The 18,748-nt window shown below is 38.0% G+C and overlaps 1 protein-coding gene across 5 annotated transcripts in view; it reads left to right on the top strand.

Annotated features, from left to right (window-relative positions):
- pds5a (PDS5 cohesin associated factor A) overlaps positions 1-18,748 on the top strand; it is a 159,604-nt gene that overhangs the window by 80,845 nt on the left and 60,011 nt on the right. For all 5 annotated transcript variants that reach the window (XM_059989059.1, XM_059989057.1, XM_059989056.1 and 2 more), the window contains exons 13-17: positions 3,718-3,831; positions 13,652-13,733; positions 14,143-14,191; positions 16,092-16,231; positions 18,464-18,579. In XM_059989059.1, the coding sequence (XP_059845042.1) occupies positions 3,718-3,831; positions 13,652-13,733; positions 14,143-14,191; positions 16,092-16,231; positions 18,464-18,579 (501 nt within the window). The remainder of the gene's footprint in view (positions 1-3,717; positions 3,832-13,651; positions 13,734-14,142; positions 14,192-16,091; positions 16,232-18,463; positions 18,580-18,748) is intronic.

The raw sequence follows: 18,748 nt of genomic DNA, 5'->3' as shown, positions 1-18,748 counted from the left end.
TCTATTTTTCACCAAGTTATGTTATTCACATCATTTAACATGAGGTATTTGTGTTAGCAGTCCCTTTTGATACATAGTGGAGATAAGATGTATATATTTTGTCCATTTACTGATTAACCCAGGCTGTTGATTTACCTTTGTTTTTTTTCTCCCCCAAAACTTCTTCATATTATTCCAGTGACTACACTGACTGTTCTTCCTCCACCTGAGGAGCAGCAATTTGCACAAGCATACTTTAATATGGTACATTTTTCAGGATATTTCACCAATCACAAAATTGGGTTAGTTTTTTTTCAAATGATGATCGAGGATCTCTTTTCAGGTGGAGATAAAATAACCAATTGATTGTTTATTTAGATATCTTGAAGCTTATGGCTAAGGCTGTTGTGAGGTCTGGAGTTAGAAGGAAAGGTTTGTAGTGGCTGTAACTTGAAATGAAAAGTTAAGTATATTTTGTGTTTCTACATGAGGTGGAGGTAATTCTGGATTTGGCACATTGAAGATGTCAGTTAGGTTAGGATTCACAGGGGAATATTGTTACCAGCAGTGTCTTAGTTCATTATTACTTTCCTTTGCATTAGACCTTTTGCATCATTCCAGAGATTGGTCTGATGCCAAGTGTTGCAGGAGCATTGCATAGAGCGATGCAGTCTTTTAGAATAGTTGATAAACAGAAGCCTTGTAGTTCGGAGAATATGCAATGAAAAACCTGGTTTACCTGATTATCAAATTGCTGTTCGTGGATCTTATCTGATGCAAACATACTGCACAATTCCTACTGTACAATGCGTACAGTCCAGTAAAGATCTTCCCCAGGTTATGAAAGGCTGGTGTATGTATATATAAAAAAGTGTTTGAAAAACTAGCAAGAGGGAGTTGCCAGCTGCTGCAGGACTACAGGCATCTTCTGCCACGTAGAAACTCTGTTCAGTCAAATTTCTGACTTGTAAGCTATCCAGGTTATGAATAGTTCACAGTAACGGAAGCCTGCGGAGAACTTGTAAGTACTTGCTATAAAATCCTGAAGAGTGCTCTTTGAATGCAAATATTTCTTCTTGCAGAATTTGTTATAAAACAGTGTATCAGCATTGCATAAGGGGTGCCTTCTCTGAGCAAACAAGACATCTTAAGCCGAAAGGCTGTGTTCAGAAAGTTGGAAGAAATTGCAGAGAAACTTGGCAATAGATAGATTTGTAAATTTTCTTTCTAATTGTCCTTGGAGCCAGCTACCAGCATGGATAGGGTATTTGGAAAAAATACCCTATTATTATTATTATTATTATTATTATTATTATTATTATTATTATTATTAGAATATTAGTTGCAGAAGTTGCAGAACTGTAATCTACTGGTGGATTGAACTCAGGAGGCTAGCAAAATGACAAATATGCAACAGATACATTTTGATTGAGTGGTAGCTATCTGTCTTTTGTCATTTTTGAAGATCCAGCTTTTTGGATAAGGTGATAACCTATAGCCCTCCTTGCCTTTGTAAGTGGTTGTAAAATTTTCATGGCTTCTTGGAAGAAGAACAGGTGGTCTGGTAACACCTGTTCTTGAACTAACATTGCCAGAACAGATTATTTGCTTTTTTACTATTTATCAAACCTTGCACGGCTTACAGTTGTAAAGTCTTTCAGAATAACTGGAAGATATTGAAGATATTTTGTTGTCTCATCAATTCCATGATGCTTCTTATTGATTCATCAATGCCACCTATTAACCCATTCTTCAATTCAAGTTTAATTGTTATTTGATCGTACATGGGTACAGCCAAACGAGATAGTGTTATTCCTTCATTTTCTCTGCCAGCAAGCAACTTGCTGAGGGGGTGGCTCTGCAGTACCTTAAGTTCTTAATGTATAGCAGGATTTTACCGTCACAAAAATGTTTAAATAGGACAGCAGTGCCTTTTGTTGACCCCATAGAAGCTGGTCCCACCATCTTACTGGAAGTTTTTTTACTTTTTTCTTATAGCTTAGTCATTTCACACCTTCTGGACCTTATATGAAATATTTAAAGTTTACAGTTCACACTAGTTAACTTAATGCTGGTAATGCTCTATTTCTCTGCAAGTTAAAAATCCCTGGTTGAAAGGTGATTTCTTGTTAATTTGGTACCTTTAATTCTGTAGAAGTTTTGTAGTGCTTTTAAAGATTATTCCTCCCTCCAGGAAGTTTTAATCTTTTATTGTTTTGCAACATTGAATCACAGTGGATTTAATTTGGCTTTTTTGACACTGATCAACAGAAAAAGACTGTTCCATATCAAGGTAAAAACAGATCTCTACAAGCTGAATTAAATTAATTACAAAAATATAAAACACAGAATAATTGCATAAGTATTCACTCCCCCCCCCCCCCCCCCTTAATATGACACACCAAATAATCACTGCTGCAGCCAATTGATTTTAGAAGACACATGAATGAAGATCTGTTTTTGGAGATCTGTATGCAGTCAAGGTGCTTCAATTGATTGTAGTGAAAATACACCTGTAACTGGAAGGTTCTACTGCTGGTAAGTGAGTATTCTGGCAAAAACTACACCGTGAAGACAAAAGAACACTGCAGGCAACTGCCTGAAAAGGTTATTGAAAAGCACAAGTCACTGAATATCCATTGGAGTGCAGTTAAGTCAATCATCAAGAAATGGAAAGAATATGGCACAGCTGTAAATCTGCCTAGAGCAGGCTGACCTCAAAAACTGAGTGGCTGTGCAAGAAGGGGCTAGTGAGGGAGGCCACCAAGAGACAGCTCTGGCGGTTTTACAAGCTTCAGTGGCTGAGATTGGAGGGACTGCTTATACGTTGTTGCCTGGGTGCTTCGTCAGTCACAGCTTTATGGGAAAGTGGCAAAGAGAAAGCCACAAAAAAACTGAAATGAAAGCTCAGATGAAACAAACTCAGTTTTTGGCTGGACTTGAAAAGGGCTGTTCACTCACAATCCCCATGCGATATGACAGAGCTTGTACAATTTTGTAAAAACTGCACTATCGAGATGTGCAAAGCTTTTGGAGACCTTTCGAAGGCTGTAAATGCTGCCAAAGGTGCATCTACTAAATACTGATGTGAAGGGGGTGAATACTTATGTAATCAATTATTTTGTATTTTATATTTGTAACTAATTTAGATCACTTTGTGGAGACACGTTCTCACTTTGATATGAAATTGTCTTTTTCTGTTGATCAATGTCAAAAAGCCAAATTAAATCCACTATGATTCAAAGTTGTAAAACAATAAAACATGAAAACTTCGGTGGGGAGGAGGATGAATACTTTATCTAGGCACTGTATATAGCACCTTCAAAATATTCAAACATCCTGAGGTGCTTCTCTAGAATGTTATAAAGTGATTTGATGCAAGCTTCAGATTGATAAATTACAGTAAGTGATAAAAATTGAGGCATCTGGAAAGAAATGCAACAGAAGTTTAGCACAATGAATCTGAAGTTTTAGAGTTTAACCAGTCTGTCCAGATTTGGACAGATGAAAGTAAGTGACTTCTTAAGGGCCAGGTGCACACATCGTGAGCTTATCTGGTCGGAGAAAATTACAGGTTTGCGGGTGGGGGGGGCGGGGAGCAGGGCTCTTGATTAAAAGACAGGCTGACGCAGCTGATATAGAAATGGAATTAGTACAGAGTAATAAGAATATTATGTAATATGCATATCTTGTATTTTGAAACTGAAATTAACTATGTAATTAATGCAATTTCCTCAGGTTGTTGGTGGAAAAAATCTTTGCTCAGTATCTTGTTCCGTATAATCTGGAAACAGAAGAAAGAATGAAATGTCTGTATTACCTTTATGCTTCCCTGGACCCAAATGCAGTGAAGTGAGTATCACTGAAGTTTTTACTATTGTAAAGGAAAAAAGGACATCTGTTTCAAGCCCTATCTTAGATCATCAGGCTTAGTCAAAATACAAAGTCAACTTCTTACATTTTTCAGTTATTTTGAAGTACCTATCCAAAACATTGTAATACCACTCATCAATTCAGCAGCTGCTACTTATTCAAGCAGAATATTTCCAAATTCTGGTAACTCTTATTGTAAGAAATTTTCATCTGCCATCTGGACCATTTACAAATGATTTAATTCCTTTACTAAAATGCAGAAGCTTCAGAAAGGGTGAAGAAAGAATTGGTAGGATAGTCCGAAGATGGCAATGTTGATTATTTGCATGAACTGCACTAGCTGGAATTGCTGTCTTTAGAACAGTAGATAGAGGTCTTGTTTTTTGTATGCACGTGTACTTAATTTTTATCATAAATTTGTTAGCTAGTAGTCGTGACCCGAACATCAAAGGGTACGGAAATAGAATTGTTGACTTCCAAAGGAAAATTGATAGGTATCTGAGGGAGGAAAAAATGGCAGGGAAGAGGAGGAAGAACTACAGGGATTCATCAACTACCCTGTATTATAGAACATAGGTTCTCGCCTTTGTAACAATTCTTTGATTTTCTTTTATGGCCCGTTCATCTAGGATCCCAAGCAGCTTAATTTTCTGAATGAGCCTCCCTTGAGGGACCTTGTCAAAGTTCTTAGTAAAATCCATGTAGATGACTTCCAAAGCTCTACCTTCAATCAGTTTCATCCCCTCCTCAAGTTAGTAAGATATGACTTGCCCCACAGAAAGCCATGCTGATTGTTACTAATTAGGTCATAGTTTTCTAATTGCTTACAAATCCTATCTCTAGGAATTCCATCTGGTAACTTGCCTATCATTGACGTGAGATTTTGTAGTTAAGTTTCCAAGATTATCGGCATTTCCCTTCTTGAATAATGGAATAATACTAGCTGCGCACTAGTCCACTGGGACTTTGCCTTTGGCTATTGATCTTTGTCAAGGCCCCAGCAATCTCATCTTTTGTCTCTCAAAAACTTGGGATATATCACATAGGGCCCTGGAGACTTATCCACCTTAATGTTCCTTAAGACACCCCACACTATCTCCTTTGACTTGAAATTTCATAACCAATTAGCATGCTTCTTTCATCGCCCAAATACTGTTGCTAAGTACTCATTTAGGACCTTGCCTAATATTCTCTCTTTCCAAGCACATACTCCTTAGTGCTCCCTGCTCCCTAGTTACTCTCCTGCTTTTGATTTATAAAAGGTCTTGGGATTCTCTCTAATTCAACTTGCCAATAACTTTATAGATCCTTCAGGCTTACCTGATTTCCTTTGAGTTCTCTTCTGGCTTCTTTATGATCCTCAAAGTCTGTTTGCTTCCTAAACCTTACTTACTTCTTTACTTCTTCCTGGCAATGCTACAGTTCCCCATTCTTCTTCTTATAAAGTTTAATGGCATTTGTCAGACCAATATAAAGTGCATTACTATCACCTATTGAGTTGGAGTTTGAATCAGAGAAACAGGGTGTATTCTGGCTAAATTTCCCCCAAAAATAAACTCAAATAATATCAAAAAGTCTAATTCTTTCCCATAAGTCAAATATGCACTTATGTACATTACAACGGTAGTGATATCGTAACAAACATTCTGTGCTAAACTGTGTCCTTCCCAAAAAATCTCAATTTAGCAGTTAGATATTTTCCTTACACTTCATAGGAATTGTTTTTAAAAAGTATATATGCTGCACTGTTTTTTGACAAGTATACTTCCTACAAATACCCATATCGTGTATATAAATTCTGAATAAAGAATTAATTATTCAACCTAGTCTGTCCAGTATATAAATGTGTAAGTGTAACTTCTTCCCTCCTTCCATACCCAGTTGAGTTCCTTCCATCCTCTGAATTTCATATAAGTGCTGTCCTGTCTTTCCCTTATTCGAACTTTGTGGCCACAGTGCTTGAATAGATGCTTTACTTATTACTTTGACCTGCCCTTTATGCAAAGCCAGCACTTCATTTTACATCCTTCTTTTAAGTGATTGCTTGACTAGGATGTCTGCCACCTTGTTTCTTTCAATCCCAACATGGGCAGGGATCCAGAGGAAATATTTATACAGCCATAAACAGATGTTGTCCAGTCCCATGAAGAATATCTTAGTTTAGCTACAGTTTGAAATACCTGGTTTAATAGATGTCAAAACCAGTTGGTGGAGTTATAACTGGAAGTGGTAGTGGGAATAAGATGTGGGAATAATGCTCCCAAATGACGTGTGTCTCAAAGAGCCTCTGACAGCCAGCTCCTACTCCTGGCCTTCACATGCGATTTAGCTGTTAAGCCTTGAAAAACCATTTCTACTGATGAGAAACGGGGCAGGGTGGGGGGGGGGGGGGTGACTAGCACCTTAAAACCAAGCGCTTCAGGAAAATATGGCTCACTTAGGAGAAGGAAAGTTCTGATCTCAAACCTCCGCTACCTTGTGGCTATACCCACTCATGGGGAAGGCTTCAGAGTAAATCCCCGTGGAAAAATCTGGAACTGGAGTCCTTAAGGTGGTCCTACTTGAGTTCAATGCTGACTGGCAACTCCTGTGATGCTACTGATGCCAAACTGTATCGTTCTCTACTGTTCCTTTGGATTCATCAGCTGTGTGGAGTAGCGGAGCCTGCTTCAGCGTTGCCGGAGACTTTAATAGAGCATCGCCCTCTCAAGTCTCTCTGAAGTTTTGTCAACACATCCAGGTGAAAACCTGGGGAGAGAGTATACTCGACCACTGCTGCTCTCCCTTCTGCAATGCTTACAAAATGCTTCTGTCTGCTGTTTGGAAAGTTGGATCACTCCTCCATCTTGCTTCTGCTGATGTACAGGCAGAAGCTGAAACGAGGTGGTCATTGTTAAAACTGTCCATGTTGGTCCGACCAGTCAGTGTTCATGCTTCAGGACTGCTTGATGATGTCAACTGGGATGTGTTTCGTGATGAGGATGTCTCTGGAGTTCACTGATGGGGTCACGAGCTTCATCTGGAAGTGCATTTAGGATTTTGTCCTCCAGAAATTGGTCAGGGTTTATCCAAACCAGAAATCCTGGATCAACAGTTCCATGTGTATGCACACACCGTGCAAGATCAAACTTACATTGCTGGTAACCAACAAGAGCTCAAGAGATGCAGCTACGATCGATGTAAAGTCATCAAAGCAGTGAAACGACAATACTGGGACAAGATCCAGACTCAGCTCTCCATCCACAACATACACAGTTTATTGCAATGTCTGCACATAATCACAAACTTCAAAGCTACGTGCAGTGGTGCTGCCAACATTGTTGCCTCTCTCCCAGATGAGTTCAATCTTTTTTACGCTCTGTTTTGATGTTGCCAACACTGAGGCCCCAAGGAGAGCCAATGAAGCGACCTGCACCTTGGTCATCTCTGAGGCTGAAGTACGCAGGTGCGTCCAACGATTGGAGAGTCACAGGGCTGCGGGACCGGACGGCATCCCAGGGCGAGATGTCAGGATGTGTACGGCACAACTGGCAGATGAGTTTATAGACACTTTTAAACTTTCCCTCTCCCAGTGTAGCGTGTCCCCTGCTTCAAAACATCCACCCTCGTTCCTGTGCCTAAAAAGACCAAGGTAACATTTGAACAGCTGGCATCCTGTCAATGATAAGCAAATACTTTAAGAGGCTGGTCAAGGACTACATCTGTAGCATGCTAACACCCATACGGGACCCCCCCCCCCCCCCAACAATTTGACTACCAACACAACAGATCGATAGGTGTTGCAATAGCCACAGCTCTACACACTGTCCTTACACATCTGGAGAAAAAGGATGCTTATGTGAGAATGCTGTTTTTGGACTACAGTTCAATCAGTTCAATACCATAATTCCCTCCAGGCTTGACAAGAAGCTCAGAGACCTCAGCGTTGACCCTGCCTTGTGCAGCTGGATCCTGGACTTCCTGTCAGATAACCTGCAGGCCTGCAGGTGATAAGAGTGGCTTTCCTCACCTCTGCCCCCCCCCCCCCCCCCAACCCTCAACACAGGAGCCCCTCAGGGCTGTGTCCTAAGCCCACTCTTTTACTCTCTGTATACTCATTACTGTGTTGTCACCCACAGCTCCAATCTGCTAATTAAATTTGCTGACATACTGCATTGATTGGCCTTATCTCAAATAATAATGAGGCAGCCTACAGAGAAGAAAGTCATCACCCTGACAAAGTGCTGTGAAGAAAACCTCTCCCTCACATCGCAAAGACAAAGGAGCTGTCATGGACTACAGGAGGAACGGAGACAGGTTAACCCCCATTGACATCAATGGATCTGGGGTTGAGAGGATGAACAGCTTTAAATTCCTCGGCATACGCATCACTGAGGATCTCGTGATTTGTACATATGGCTGTGTGGTGAAAAAAGCATAACAGCACCACTTTCACCTCAAATGGTTGAAGAAGTTTGGCATGTGTCCCCATATCCTAAGGACTTTCTACAGGGGCACAATTGAGGGCATCCTGACTGGCTGCATGGGAATTGTACTTCCTTCAATCACAGGAATCTGCAGGGAGTGGTGCACACAGCCCAGCACATCTGTAGATGTGAACTTCCCACTATTCAGGACATGCACAGAGACGGGTGTGTAAAAAGGGCCCGAAGGATCATTGGGGTCCCGGGTCACCCTAACCGCAAACTATTCCAACTGCCACCATCTGGGAAATGGTACTGTATCATAAAAGCCAGAACCAACAGGTTCCGGGACAGCTTCTTACACCAGGCCATCAGACTGATTAATTCACACTGATATCATTGTATTTCTATGCTATATTAACTGTCCTGTTGTACATAATGTTTATTACAAATTACTATAAATTGCACATTTAGACGGAGATGTAACGTAAAGATTTTTACTCATGTATGTGAATGATGTAAAAAATATAGTCAATTCAATATATGGACAACAGCTTGCTCTCCATATTGTACTGCCCTGGCTTGCACTGGCAACTGGGATGCAACATCCATGGAACTTTAGAACCATTTGTGTAGATATGCAAGAAATACCTGCTTTGAATGAATATATTGCTGAACTTCTGTGCCACTGACAAACAATCACTCCTCATCTTTATATTTTCCTGAAGGCTCAAATTAACCACAGACAATGGGAAAAACCATGGAGGAGTGACAAACAGAGCTACAGTGGGACCATAATCCACATTAAACCACCCAAGATTTTGTGCCCATTCTCAATCGCTCAATACTGAAAAACTTACAAATGCAGTGCTCCCAAGAGTCAATTAATGTTGCGAAAACTGGTTGACCAACTTTGTCCTCTTCGGCTAACCCAATAAACTATTGCTATGCAGATGTAAAGATACTTCTTTCATTCCTACCAACACATTAATGCTGAAATCGGGGATGATTTAATAGCATTACAACATAATCTCTAGATTTGAATTTGTACTCTATCTAGGGGCTTTAAGACCACTTGTGAGGCTGAAGCATAAGCAACACATCCATAATTAAAGACAGATCTGAATAAAACAATATGCATTTGTTTAAATGATCTACTCACATGCTAATTGTACCCACCTAAGGTCCTGAGCATGTTGAGTTTTTTTTACATTTCTCTACAACTTTATTCACATGCACCTTCCATGTAGCCTTGTGTCCATCCGCATACACAGAAACTTTACCACTGTTTTTTGAGATTTATCATGTAACTTGAGTCTTTGCGTCAAAAAATTTAAACCCCTGTCATTGTCCCCATTCCTCTACTTCATTAATAACTGCCTTCATTTTCCTATCTGTTTAATTTATATTCCTGCCTCTCTTCCACAGTACACCACTATATATTGATCTGGAAATATCTGAGCCAACATTTAAGAAAACATCATCAACCATGATATTAAAGAGGAGTGAGCTATACACACTCCCCTGTGAGTCCCATTCTCTATCTCATACTCCTTAAGAGAATGTTGTTTCTACCCTAACTTGCATTTTCTTATCACATAAAAAAATCTTGAATCCAATTGAACATTCTACCATCTATTCCCTGTATTCCAATTTAAGCAACAACACTTGTGTCCATAGCATATAAGCTTTCTCTACATCAAAGAAAACTGCTACCACTGATTCTTTGTTAACTTGGGCCTTACAAATATCAGATTCCAAATTTAACACAGACTACCCTTACAAAATCCAGTTTGGTATACAAGTAATTTTCACAAAATAAGAAAGCCTTGTTAGAATCATTCATCCTATTACTTTGCATACATGTGAATTTAGCAAAATAGGTCTACCCCTGGAAGGGTCTGATTGATCCTTACCAGATTTAAATACAAGGATAACAACCGCTAATTTCCAGGTAGCAGGAAGTTGCTCTTCGACCTGCATTGTATTAAAGAATTTAAAACCCAACATGTTTAAAATACAATAACAGTGTAAAAATATTATAACAAATATCTTCCCCAGGGTATGTCTATTAATATCTCTTTTAAGTTCCAAGCAGGAACTAGAACATTATTTTTTCTCAGCAACCTGATGATTTCTTACCAAAATTGTTTTTCTCTAAGTCCGCTACTTAAGTTGACTGAACTATGTACACTAACATATGTTTTTGCTAATAATGCTGCTTTTTCAGAGTCAGTAACTGCAACCTTTCCCCCAGTATACCAAACCAGTAATGCATCAAGTTTTGTAAACTCTCCCCATTTTCTGTATCATACACCAAACTTCCCCTACCTGGAATTCTTTACTAGTGCTATCACAACACATTCTGCAATACATTTTCTTTGTCCTTCTCACTACTTTTCTACCTATAGCTTGAACTCTTTTATATTGTCTAAAAGATGGAGTAATGCTGCCTAACTTTTCTAAAAGCTTTTTTCTGCTCCTTCACAACTCTCTTTACATTCATCCATCCACCAGGGAACAGCTAGCTCTTTTTTTTAATCTCCTAGCAATCTCCCAAGGTATTATTATTCAACTCGATATCCTCCAAAACCAAATAATCAAGTAAATCATACGTACATCATCAAATACATCCTAATTCTCTTTTTAAATCCCATCTGGGGATATGAGTCTCTTCTCTCTTTGGTTATCCATCAGAATCTGATGACGACATCCAGTCCTTTAACAGTGAGATCTTTGATGACTATACAGTCCTATCCTGAACCCACAAGTTCTGTTGCAGGTGGAACATGTATATGTGGTAGTAATGGCAACTATGGCTGCATTTCTCCTGGCTCTCTTCTGCTGTCTTCTGGTTGTCCTTTCCATCTCCAGGATATGAACCCCATCCCTACACAGCTGTCGCCAAGTGTTACGGTCAGCAGCAACATCCTCCAGGTCCTCAGGCCTGATCTTGCACTTCCTTAAAGCATTCTTCATCTGATCCTTTTAGCTTTTCTTCAGCCCTCCAGCTGAGTGTGGACCATGATATAGCTGGCCGTATAACATTCTGCAGGGTAGCCGACATGGGGGCATCCTTATCATGTGCCCTAGCCACTGCAACTGACGCTGGGTGATCATGGCCTTAATACTTCTGCAGTTCAGATTAGTACAGATAATGAGAAAATGATCATACCTCACTGTTGTAGAATTCCCCATTCTAACAATGCCCACTCCACTTGACTATAACTTTTTATTGGCTTCTGTTCATTAGTTAATCAACCAATCATTTATTAACTCTCAATTTGCAAATGTTCCTCTTGTATGTCCTCTGAAATTCACTAAAAAGTACTGAGACCTACCACTTTTAAACTTGCTCTTCTCACTCCAAGTCCTGGCTCCTGTTAAGAGAAATGAGATGAGCACTTGGAGCCATAAACTATAGGGTTATAGACAAATAGTTGGGAAGTTAGAGTATCCATGGTGATACTAATTACAGGTTTCCCCCGCTATCCGAAAGTAGAGCGTTCCTATGAAACCTTTCGTAAGCCGAAATGACGTAAAGCAAAGAAGCAATTACCATTAATTTATATGGGAAAATTTTTTGAGCATTCACAGACCCCAAAAAATAACCTACCAAATCATCCCAAATAACATATAAAACCTAAAAGAACGGCACATACAAGCATGCGCACATACCTTCCCACGCAAGGTTTCACAGTCATGGTAGTCTTTCTCGGGATAAACACAAGTTTAAAGTGGGTGTCTTTTTTCTATATAAAGTAGAAATAATGTATGTACAGGGTAGTTTCACTTACCAGAATCCGGAAGATTTAGCCAAAAACCAGTTTGTAGAAAAAAAATATCGGCACATACACTCATGCGCACACACTTGCCTGCGCAAGGCTTCACTGTCATGGTAGTCTTTCTCGGGGCAAACACAAGTTTAAAGTGGGCGCCTATTCTCGTAAAAGTGAAAACCCTCTTCAGCGTTCTTTAGGTTAGCGAAAACAGGTACTAATGTAGGTCTTTCATAAAAGCAAAGTGGCGTAAAGCGAACTTTCATAAGCGGGGGGGGGGATACCTGTATAATATGATATAGTCATGACTTAATTATTCCATTCTTCGGCCCCAGCTATTTACTGATGATGATGTCTAAAAGATTGATCTCTTGTTAACTTTTTTATCTATTTCTCATTTCCTGGATAGCAAAGTTACATTTTTCAACTGTTTAATAGAAATTTTCCAGAACCTAGGGAGTTTTGCAATGTTGCCACTACTGTGTCAATGATTTCTGTGCTGCTGTTTGAAACTCGTAAGATGTAGACTATAAATTCCTGGAGACTTGTCAGCTTTTAATATTCTAATTTTACTGGTACTTCCTTTCATTTCTTTACCTCCAATAGACTTTGGCTCAACATTATTTATTCAGAGTAACTGAAATTTTCAAATCTAATTGTACAGTTACTGAATATTTCTAAGTTAATCACCAGCGTCCTTCTAAGCAGATCCAAGTGTGATCTGACCCACACAGGATCCACAGATAAATGAGCAATTTGTTTAACTCCATTTCTGATACAGTAAAGATCTATAAAGGATGATGCTCTATCATTCTGGTTTAATGCCCACCAAAAAAAAGTACTCCATGGAACTTAATAGACTTCTCAACAATTTGCTTAAGTGCAGAATAGCATATTGATCTCACTTAACATGAACCAGCTGCACGACAATATTTGTGTGCCATATGATATTAAACTTGCTGAATTTATGAACATTTTAATATAATTTCTTGTCTGCTCTAATTTTGACAAGTTACATATTGAAAATTAAGATTATGGATCCATGTTACATTTTGTCAAGAATTACTTCTGAATTTGTTTCAAAATATTTTTACCTTTTATGATTAAAAATTGCCTCATCTATAGAAATTATTTTTCTTTAATGCTATTTGACAATAAGCTTGTTCAGTTTTGAAGTGGATCACTATAGATTTAGGTATATTTTATAATTTCCATATGTAAAAGCCAAATGAATGAGGATTAGATTTCTTGATTGTTTTTTAAATACTGTAATGTCTTACTTAGACTTGCTGTGCTCATTGAAGATGTTCTTGTGCCACTACTCTGTTCAGAAAAATCAGGGTGCAATTCAAATAGAAAATTTATGTTTAGTGGGTAATATGCTATGAATATATGAGGTATTGAAATGAAATGACTAGAAGCAGCATCTTAGCAGGATTCTAATAAGGTCATTGCATGTGATTTTTGTTAGCAAGATGATTACAATATCCTAACTGTGCATAAAAGTGGAACTTATTTTAAAGTATATATGATAGCCATAAAACAAATGATATATAGGAAGAGAAATTTTAACTTAACATTAACAATACAGTTTAAAATATTGATTTTTGTCTACAGAGCATTGAATGAAATGTGGAAGTGCCAAAACATGCTACGGAGTCATGTCCGGGAGTTACTAGACCTGCATAAACAAGCTGCAGTAAGTTTCATTAGTATATTAATATTTGGTGATTATGTCAATTAACCAAAAGATGTGCAAAATTAGTTTTGAAGTGTTTCTAATTGTTAGATAATTTCTTTGGTTTTTGATATAGACCCAATCTAAGCGCATGCATCAGGGTAAAACTGCAAGGTTGTTATGCTGCCAGAAGTGCACTTTTTCTAATGAACAGGATAACTAGTCTCCCTTACCTGAATGAATCATAAGCCATTGTTCAAAAAGAGCAAACATCTTTGAATGTCAATTCCAAATATTGAAATATTTTGAACTTGCACAGTAATACTGAAAATTGTAACAATCATATCCCTACCAAAGCAACAAAAAAAATGGTTCATTTGGAAAAAGATAGGTGCAAGTTTGTCTAACCTTCAAATCTTTTATGTTTCAGTCAGAGGCTAACAATAATGCAATGTTTGCCAAACTGATGGCTATAGCAAGTAAGTGCAGTTATTCAAGTTACATTTTTTTTTGGAAGTAAAAAGAGCATTTGTTAATATTGATACTAAAGTTGTTATTCTCCTTATAAAAATATTTTTCATTTAATACTATTTACTGTATACATGTGTATCATTGCTGTGTTACTGGGTAGCAAATGTTACTTTTTTGATGATTAGTAATCAAGTTGTCAATCTGTGCTCCTACTTGTTAAACTATTCTTACAGAAGGCTTTATTTTTCACTTTCTCCAAAATAGGTAACACATTGTAGTTTATAATTTGATTTCAGTGTTGTACAGTTTTAAACAGTTTATTAATAACTCAATAGTGTGATGAACCATGTAACAAGCGACATGAATTTGAGTTCCTCACAGAAGTAGGGGGATTTAAATTCAAAAATTATTTAAGTACAGAAATAAATTTTAAAGTACTGTTGATAATGACAATGAAGTTGTACTTTAGGAAAAAGTTACATTTCCATAAAAAATTTATGCAGATATTTTCACCACATTGTTTGCATGAGATGCCAATACTAATTTATGATCTATAATTTAAATCCTTGATCTAAATATAAGGCTAGCAGGAATGAATTGCTAGTCATCTTGACATTAGAGGGACCCTTCCCCCTTTTCTGAAAACATTGAAGGGATACTCAACCCGCATGATCCTTCCATTACACCAACACATTTGGGCTTTGTTAGAACATGTTTCTAGATGCTGTCCTGCATTTCTAGAAAGCTAACTTGCTTGACAGAGAACTAACAGTTGTTACAACACAGGGACAAAAACTGCATCGTATATTTTTGTAATGTTTGTTCCTTTACAAGAATATGCAGAATGCTGTAATTCACTTTGGCTTTTATACCAGCAGAAATATACTATTAAAGTTCTTGGGGGAATTTCTGCCTTACTGAAGATTCCCTTCGGGTTATGCCTTTTTACCTATAATCTAATTATTTGGTTTTCTGCCAAAGTAAATGTGAAAACTTACGAATTTAAAATTTGTGGTCATTCCCCTGGTGAGCAGCAACGTTGTTCTGCTGAACATGAACAAAGTCAACAAGTTTTTGAGATAAACTGCACTCTGGGATGTTTGGGCACAGCTGTTGTCCAGTTGCTCACTGATTATGGCCATTGGCACGGATTGTAGTTAAGTACCAACAGTGAAACTCCACTTCCAAGTAGGATCTGTGGATAAGCAAAGCTTTCAGCTGCATTAGTCAGATATAATACACCTAGGACAACACTATTGTACTTGTGGTATGTGGAGGAAAATAACTGAAGAATGAAGGTAATGTCCCTTTTGTCTTGTAGTTGTTTAGTCGTTAACTTAGTCCCAACCCACTTCTCTCTCAATCTTGTTAAGGAGACCATGGTTTGTGATCATTTATGTTATTTTGGAAGGAGAACTTGACTGTTTTCATATTAAATACAGAAATAATTTCTCTTAACTAGTAGGAATGTGTGCTTTTGTGGGAATTTAATCTTGTTTCTGACTTTAAGATATTACAAATTGGGTAAAATAGAGCCCTGCAGCCATTATAATATTATCACCTCTCATTTTGATTAAAATATACAGTACATGCCAACATGAGGGAACTACTTTGGGTCATGTGATAGGAGTGTGGATGACAGGGGTCATTTGAAATGATCACTAAAGGGACAGGCATCTCTGGTTTACCCAGTTAAGTTTCTTTGGTACTTGGAAAATAATGTGCTTGTATTAGAACACGAATGAAGACTAATAAATCTATTATTAGTCTATTTCATTGAACTTTATGGAGATAGGAAATCATCAAAATAAATTGATTTTGGGAATATTCAATGAAAAGTGTAAAGCTCTAGCTGCTGTGCATATTGATTATTATGTTTAACTTTTAAATCTATTACATTGCAAACAGAAAATTTGCCTGACCCAGGAAAAGCACAGGATTTCATGAAGAAATTTAATCAGGTCCTGGGTGATGATGAAAGGCTACGAGGTCAGTTGGAGCTGTTGATTAGCCCTGCCTGCTCTTGTAAACAAGCAGAAGTCTGTGTGGTAAGGGAATGTTGTTAACTGTTTTGATCTTCTTAGTTAAAGAGGCCTGGTCTTTATTATCAGTGATTATGTTTATTGTGAGGTTAAGATTAGAGTGAGAAAAAAAGGGATTAATTTTGTGCCTGACTTGGTAAATGTTAGTTACTAGCTGTTCATCATGTAATACTGCTTGTACATGTCTGCATGAGTTTTAGTTTATACTTGCTACATTAAATGCATTTCATTGGTAGGGTAAGTAGGGAAATGCCACTTTTGCAAATTGACTAGTTCAATTTGTGCAGTCTTTTTGGTCTTATTTTGTTATTTTATTGCAGCTCCTCACTTCAAGCTGCACTTTCCATTACACATAAGTATCAACACTGCATATTCTAAGTGCTATTAATCTGTTTGATGCCCTGTTTCTTCCAGTGTGCTTCTTGGCAAAATCTCTTCAGAGGAGGCCAGCTTCCTGCTGATAGGCAGCATAGAAGCTTTCTTACCCTAGGTCAATAATATAGCCTTCACAGCTATAAGACCATAAGACATAGGAGGGAAATAGACCATTCAGCCCATCGAGTCTGCTCTGCCATTCCATCATGTCTGATCCCAGATCCTACACTGCCCCATACACCTGCCTCCTTAACATATCCTTTGATGCTTTGGCCGATCAGGAAAATATCAACTTCCAATATTCCCATGGACTTGCCTCCATCCCAGCCTGTGGCAATGCATTCCATAGATTCACTACTCTCTGGCTAAAATAAAATTCCTCCTTACCTCTGTCTAAAAGGTCCCCCTTCTAGCTCTGGATACCCCCACCTTAGAAAACATCCTCTCCACATCTACCCTATCTAGTCCTTTCAACATTCGGTAGGTTTCAATGAGGTTTCCCCCCCACCACCCAGCAATCTTCAGCCAATGAGCCCCTCTCCTAGGATTGCTACCTACAAGAAGTTTCTAGTGTTGATTTTTGGATTTGTCCACAATGTCCAGCATGCTCTCTACTTTAATGGGATTTCTCCTTGTAAACTGGGGGTTCCCAACTATTTTATGCCATAGGCCCTTACCATTAACCAAGGGGCCCACGGACCCCAGGTTGTGAACCCCTGCTATAAACAGTGGAATAATAGTTTTAGATTTCCATAATCTTTTTACTTATGGGTGCTTGGAATATCAGGCCTGTGAAAGTCTAAATACAATGTTATCAGGGTGTAAGGAGAATTCTGGACATTGTCAGGTGGTATTCTCCCTCCCCATTGTAAAGAAAGAACAAGGCAAATGTTAATCAAATATGTTTAAAAATAAAACCCCATCTTTTTGCTTTCACCTCAGAAAAGGTATCTGAAGCAATTATAATGTGTGGATGATCTAAAGCAAGGATTTAATGGTCTGAATAGTTCCAGCAGTCCCAGTGCTGGAACACAGATCAGTGATCCTAGCATCACTAACAGCTGGAACAGTCCGCCCACTGACAGGTAAATGAGTGTTTCACTCATCTACCTCTCATCCAAAAAAAAACTTAAATACTGGAGGCATGATGATAATTCCATCTAGCTCTCAGAAGATCCAGCCCAATATGCCATTGCTTTTATGATTATTTTGATGTCAGGCAATGCCCCTATGTGTTCTCTTACTGCTCCCTTGTTTTTTCCAATGCCATGCCCCATCAGCTGTTTACCATTCTGAGCATGCTAATAATAATGCTGCAGTGTGTGTGTTGTACACATATTAAATTTATTGAAAAGGAAAACAATGGCCATTAATCTTTCTCAGATCTATTTCAGGGAGCATCTAAGATGTTAAGAAATAAATTTTCTTTTAGCTATGGACACATCAGAGGATGAAAATAGATTCTAATAATTTTTGGTTCCACAGCTTCTTTCCCATCTCCCTTTAGTATCATTCTGGTCAATGACAATCTAATAAATTCTGGTGGGATCTTATTAAAATGTCCAAATGATCTGAATGGTCCAAAGTGACAAACAGATCTTCTTGGGGTAAAAGTTGATTTTCATGTGGAATACTGACTTGTTAACATAATTCAATAAAAGACGACAATTCGTATAAATTGTGTATTAGCTTGCATCTTGGGTGATAGAATTCATTCAGTGTTTTACATCAAATTATTAACAAACTACTGATCTTCATTTAAAAAAAAAGCAATTTGTCTAAACTTTGGGGATTAATTGTCATTTCTGTATCATTGTCTGGGTTGAATGTATGTTAATAATCCCTTTTGCCCCCTTTATCTAGAGAGAAATTACTCGTAAATTAGCAAATCCCAAACAGCCAACTAATCCCTTTCTGGAAATGGTGAAGTTCTTACTAGAAAGAATTGCACCAGTGCACATTGATTCAGAAGCCATAAGGTACATCTTTCAAAATATTTTTATTTTAATAGACTGTCTCTCTGCAAAGAAAGTTAAAACAGACCTTTATTTGCTGTGTATAATTTTAATAGTTGCCACTTAGAAGTAATTTGTTATCCATCAGACTAGGTTTAAGTTCATTCAGTCAGTATTTTGAATTAACTTATTT

The sequence above is a fragment of the Hypanus sabinus genome, chromosome 14, assembly GCF_030144855.1.
Source record: "Hypanus sabinus isolate sHypSab1 chromosome 14, sHypSab1.hap1, whole genome shotgun sequence".
In the NCBI taxonomy this organism is placed as follows: domain Eukaryota; kingdom Metazoa; phylum Chordata; class Chondrichthyes; order Myliobatiformes; family Dasyatidae; genus Hypanus; species Hypanus sabinus.
The sequence above is the reverse complement of the archived record's forward strand: the minus strand, read 5'-3'. Positions and strand labels throughout refer to the sequence as shown.